Source organism: Setaria italica, chromosome II, assembly GCF_000263155.2.
Source record: "Setaria italica strain Yugu1 chromosome II, Setaria_italica_v2.0, whole genome shotgun sequence".
Lineage (NCBI taxonomy): Eukaryota > Viridiplantae > Streptophyta > Magnoliopsida > Poales > Poaceae > Setaria > Setaria italica.
The window spans coordinates 24691060-24696717 of NC_028451.1; the positions used below are offsets into that span (position 1 = coordinate 24691060).

At 41.9% G+C, this 5658-nt stretch overlaps 1 protein-coding gene across 1 annotated transcript; it reads right to left on the bottom strand.

Moving 5' to 3' along the window:
• Window positions 1-934: 934 nt before the first annotated feature.
• On the bottom strand, window positions 935-5055 carry LOC101784916 (WAT1-related protein At5g64700). Its single transcript, XM_004956438.2, has 7 exons — window positions 4782-5055; window positions 4627-4689; window positions 2876-2992; window positions 2319-2571; window positions 1748-1906; window positions 1441-1592; window positions 935-1318 (listed from the first exon to the last, which is right to left on the bottom strand). The coding sequence occupies exons 1-7, from the start codon at window positions 4961-4963 to the stop codon at window positions 1132-1134; spliced, it is 1113 nt and encodes a 370-aa protein (XP_004956495.1). The 5' UTR covers window positions 4964-5055; the 3' UTR covers window positions 935-1131.
• Window positions 5056-5658: the final 603 nt, after the last annotated feature.

Genomic DNA, 5658 nt, shown 5'->3' on the forward strand with positions numbered 1-5658 from the left:
ACAATCATGACTGTTTACTCTTCTAATTTATTAGCAATAAAACATAAGATCAGTGAACATCTTCTTCTATCTAGTTTGATTTGCTTACAAGATGGATGACCTCTCCTTGTAAGCAGGAGCAAAACATTGTGAAGACAAAACAGAGTGGGGTCCAGACACCGAAGAAGACGGGACCTTTCATCTCAATGCACCATGCTTGCATGTAGTAGGGCACTCCGGTCACCACAAACCCCTGATCCGCAAATTGATTCATTGTTGTAAAGAGAAATTCATTAATATAGATATATACATCTTAGTAGTTAACCTACAACATGCATCATGGTCGCTGCTGTGCCCCGCAAAACATCTGGAGAGATACAATACATGGCTGAGCAGTTTGGAGGTGCTGGCAGTGATGCAGGGGATGATCTGCTGGAAGGATGGTGCTTCTTGATGACCAACACCAAGCTATGAGCAGAAAAAAAGGAAGAAGACAGGATTGGGCCGGCCTCCCAGTTGCTATCAGTGCTCTTTTTGTGCAGCTGGAGAGAGATGGGCCTAGTAGAAGGTGAAATAAGTAGGGAATTTTAAACTAGTTGGAGAGTGTTTGTGTGACTTATGCTTAGCTTGTTCGCTTGTTAACTGTACGTTTCTGAGGCCTGTGCGGGGCGTGAGGCACTGAAGAGAGACACCCTGAGTTGTAACTGCTTAGACCTGTTCGTCCTGTTTGCAATGCATATGGACTGGGGTTTTTCCCCGTTGAACTCTAAAAAAACGTTAACCTAGATGATTAATTGTTGTTGAAATTAGAATACATTAACCATACTGTGACAGAAACAAAGCAAAAAAGTTTGTTTAGTTTTTGTCAGTACCCCCTTTGTAAATGCCGAAGCAAGGTGTAGTGTAAGGTGAATGAATTAGTGAGGATGTTATTGCATTCAAAGGAGCATGCATATAGGAGAAAAACAAGGGGCATTTCAGCCATATTATACTGTCAACAGTACATTCACATGAAAAATACTCTAGAACACTTTCCTTAACGTGATGCCCTAAGTGTTCGCAACGATCTCAGGGTTTGGGCATCTCCCTTGTCCCACAACAAAAATACTTAAGCAAAAGGTGACCTGCAGGTCAAGCTGCTTCCGTGATCCATCAGACTTTTTCACCCGCTGCTGCTGATTTTGCTTCCTCAGGTGCGTCAGGTTTATTGCGCTCCTGCTCATCTTGTGCACCATCGATCTTATTCATCTCGCTGTTTGATCCATCAGACATACTGTCCCTGCTTTTACCCCACAACACGCTGTAAAGTCCTCCAATCAGCAGGATTCCACCCAAAATACTGCCCTCCAAAAAACGAATAGAACAAATATTATGAGCAAAAATTAAAAAAATTCTACTCTACACGAACTATAATCAATGTAATCCTTTGCTGCCAATTTTACAGTTCTTGTGCTTGGTTACCTGCCGAGGTGAACAATCTCTCCCAAGAAGAATGAGGAGCAAAACATTGTGAAGACGGAGTAGAGCGGGAGCCAGGCTGCGAAGAAGACGGGCCCCTTCATCTCCACGATCCACGCTTGCAGGTAGTAGGACACTCCAGTCACCACAAACCCCTGTTCCATTGATTCATCACTCCATAGTCATTATCAGCACTGCAAATTTGCTACTCGATCAGTAGTTGCTGCAAGCCAGCAACTAAACTAGAGTTGCTAATAAATATTCTTAGAAATAACAATAAAATACCATATATAGTAACAATCATTATTACAGTGTAAGCGATGGCGAGCAAGCTGACGTCCAGCCGGAGCTTCCACCTAGAGAAGTCCCTCTCGGCCACTGCGGCGACGACCAGCGACTGCAGCGCGCTGAACACGCAGAGTGAGACGGCCACGAGCATCCTGTTAGGGAACTCCTTGAGGATTCTAGCCTGCAGGTCATCAGTCAGATAACAAGAATTGGAGTAGAAACAAAATTAAGGGGGTGTTTGTAAAATTCCTGTCACATCGAATGTTTAGATACTAATTAGAGTATTAAACATAGACTAATTATAAAATCAATTGCACAAATAGAGAGTAATTTGCGAGACAAATTTATTAAGCCTAATTAGTCCATGATTTGACAATATGGTGCTACAGTAAACATATACTAATGATGGATTAATTAGGCTTAATATATTCATCTCATAAATTAGCCTCCATCTATGTAATTAGTTTTATAATTATCTCATATTTAGTTCTTCTAATTAACGTTCGAATATTCGATGTGACATGAATTTTAGTCCAGGCTAAAGAACCAAACCCCCTCTAAATTGGAGAGTGAGAAAAAAATAATGCACCGACCTGCCAGACGGCTGTGAGGGAATACGCCATGTTATTGATGACCATGAGGAACGTCCCTGCGATCCATGCCGCCTTTGAGGTACTCGTGTGGCCGCCGGAGCCCGGAGCGTGGGCGGCGAAGGCATGGTGGTGGTTAACGGGGCTGAGCCCTGGCCCGGTGTAGAAGGCCATGACCAAGACGCCAGCGAGGCAGAGCGCTGCACCGCTAACCTTGGCTATGCCAGAGGAGCTCCTCAGGTTCACCACCTCCATCCTGCCGTTCATGTATTACTTAGCACTCATTATCGTAAAAAAAATCGTACTACCTTCGTTTCGTATTGAAGTATTGAAATATTTGTCGTTAACTTTTCCATACAACATTGACTATTTATCTTATTCAAAAATTTGTTCTAAAAATAAAAAAGATACGTAATGCTTCAAATACCTTTGATACTAAAGTAAATTAAAAAAATAAATGATACTTATGTAATTTTTTAAATGAGACGAATGATCAAACAAGTCAACATCGACAAGTATTTTGATACGGAGACACAAACATGCGTCGGAGTTGTGTGTACCTGAGTACCAGTGCCAGGCAGAGGGTGACCGCAGGCACGGCGTTGCCTGCTGCTGCCACCAGCGTTGCCGATGTAAGTTTCAGGCTAACACTGTACATATTTAAGCTCAATGTATTCCTGGAAAGAGAAGAGACAGAAAAAAATATATAGCTATACACCACTGCTGCAATGACGCATTATGTAAGTAATTTACCTGCAGAATTTATTACTATATGCATATCGTTTTGCCCACTTGATTGATGACAGGAATAAGTGGCTGAGATGAAACCTAGTGACTATTATTTTCAGAAAGGCCTATTAAAGGTCATTCACTAGTTTACGCCGCGGGACTTTCATAATAAAAAAACATCTAATACTAGATTCGAGACAGACCATTTTGTAGGGCCTAGAATCCTCAAAGGAAGACAATGACCTAACCTCTACAGTATAGCCAACAATCCTCATGGTACGATGAAATTTTTAATAAAATCATGTGCCTCTGAACAATTTGCTTCCATAAAGCATTAGTGGGGGGTGGCATTAGTGCGAGACAAGTTCATTGACTAGCATAACCTATGGTAGCTACAGTAGCCCAGATTTAGCCCAGACAACAATCCTCTTATTTTACTAATTCTCAGTTGGATCCATGATGTATCAATTTCTGATGAACCCGAGCACTCCTTTTTCCACAAGTTCATTTGAAAGCTGTTACCTCATCTCAAAATTTAAAAAATTGTTTGGTATCTATAGTGTTGTGTCATTTTGACAAAATATAACCTAGCTTGATAATAAAAACTGGAACATCCCGGAACAAAGATGCAGGTTTTGTGGCTACAATGAAAACATTAAGCACCTGTTCTTTGATTGTAGCATGTCTAGTATCCTATCTAGAGCATAGTTCAGACTGTTATGGTGGAAACACCTCATAGATTAATGTGTCATATGCTAGAAAATGGCTTAAGGGGGAACACCCAGTTAAAGTTTAACACCTGTCATATCGGATGTTTAGATGCCAATTAGGAGTATTAAACATAGGCTAATTACAAAACTAATTGCACAGATGGAGTATAATTCGAGAGACGAATCTATTAAGCCTAATTAGTCCATGATTTGACAATGTGGTGCTACAGTAACCATTTGCTAATGATGGATTAATTAGGCTTAATAGATTCGTCTCGCGAATTAGCACAGGGTTCTGCAATTAGTTTTATAATTAGCTCATGTTTAGTTCTCCTAATTAGCGTCCGAACATCCGATGTGATACTGTTAAAGTTTAGCACCTCGTATCCAAACACCCCCTTAGTGGCGAAGAAGATAAAGAAAGAGAGATATCTTTGTGGACATGACTGTTTTGATAAGGCCATCCGGTACTACCGTAATATCTTTGTGGACATGACTGTTTTGATAAGGCCATTTGGTACTACCGTAATTATTATGTTTGACAAAAGGGATATGCTTCGTTTTGCACTTTGTTTTTCATGGGAAACGTACTGGTTGTTGTTCACCAACAATGGACGGAGGAGATTAATGATAAAGATTGTTTTCACTCCACTATTTTTATTAACACTACATCCCTTTAATCAGTGAATTAGATAGATGAAAACTTTGTAATAGAAATGGTCACGGCTGTTGCTGAGGCCGAAGTTTCCTCCATTTTATTAAGAAAAAATACTACCTGTCTAAACTCTAGAGTGTATTTATCGCCAGGCGGCCAGCAAAATTAGTCACTAACAACTGAGGATGCTACGCCAACGAAACAATTATTTCCATACCCGAACAATGCGCACAAGAAGAGCTTCAACAGCAGCGCTAACGGCATCGACATCATATTTTTCCTGCAGATTGAATCGGAACAAACCAATTCAGCTCTCTCGCACACACTTGGACTGGATTCCTCAGAGGCTTGCTTGTCAATTACAGATGTTACCTTTGGAAGAGGAGAGCGAGAGGGAGCAGGAGGAGGGAGCCGGTCGCCTGGCGGTAGAAGTTGAAGACGAAAATGCTCATCCCGTCGTTGAAGGCCGCCTTGGATAACACGGACAAGCCGGTGTAGATCACCTGCACGACTACAGCGACCACGTAGGCCTTCTTGCTTGCCGCGTCCTCCATTGCCACGGCAATCAAGCTCTGCGCAGAGCCGGTGCGGTGAGAGTAAGCGTGCGATCGAGTGAGTACGTGTGGTGAGAGGCTTAATATATTGTCATGTGGAACCCGATTCGTGCAATGTCCTCCGTCCCTTTTTTGAGCTGGGCCTTCCCCAATTTTCAGCAACAGACGTCTAACCAAGCACCTGGTGATTGATATGCTATTTCTTAACTAATTGGCATATGATGCCATCCAAGCACTCAAAAGTAGATCCTAATAAAGCAGGCAACTTATTAATGAAATTTCTTTATAATTAACCTTTTTTACCAATCTCGTTTGGGCATGGCACTGCCTGTGCACAGCTCCCGGCTGGGTGTCTCATGTTTCCCTCTTATCAGTTTTAGTCACTCTGCACGGCGCCTTAATTTCCCTGCCAGATAGACAGGGTGAGAATAGCGCGATGGTTGATGAATGGAAAAATTTTTCATGATTTTTCCCTCCCGTGAACCATTTTTTTAATAAAGAATTTTTATAAATTTTAATAGCATTACTGTTGACGATCAAAATTGTGGGGGGCCTCCTGGGAGCTCGGGATTTTTTTTTTCAGCGCTGGCCGTGGTGACCCCTTTTATCCCGGTTGGTTTATCCCGGATGACTAAAGGCCAATTCTCTACTAGTGTGGTCCTTTAGTTCCGGTTGGAAACCCCAACCGGGATAAA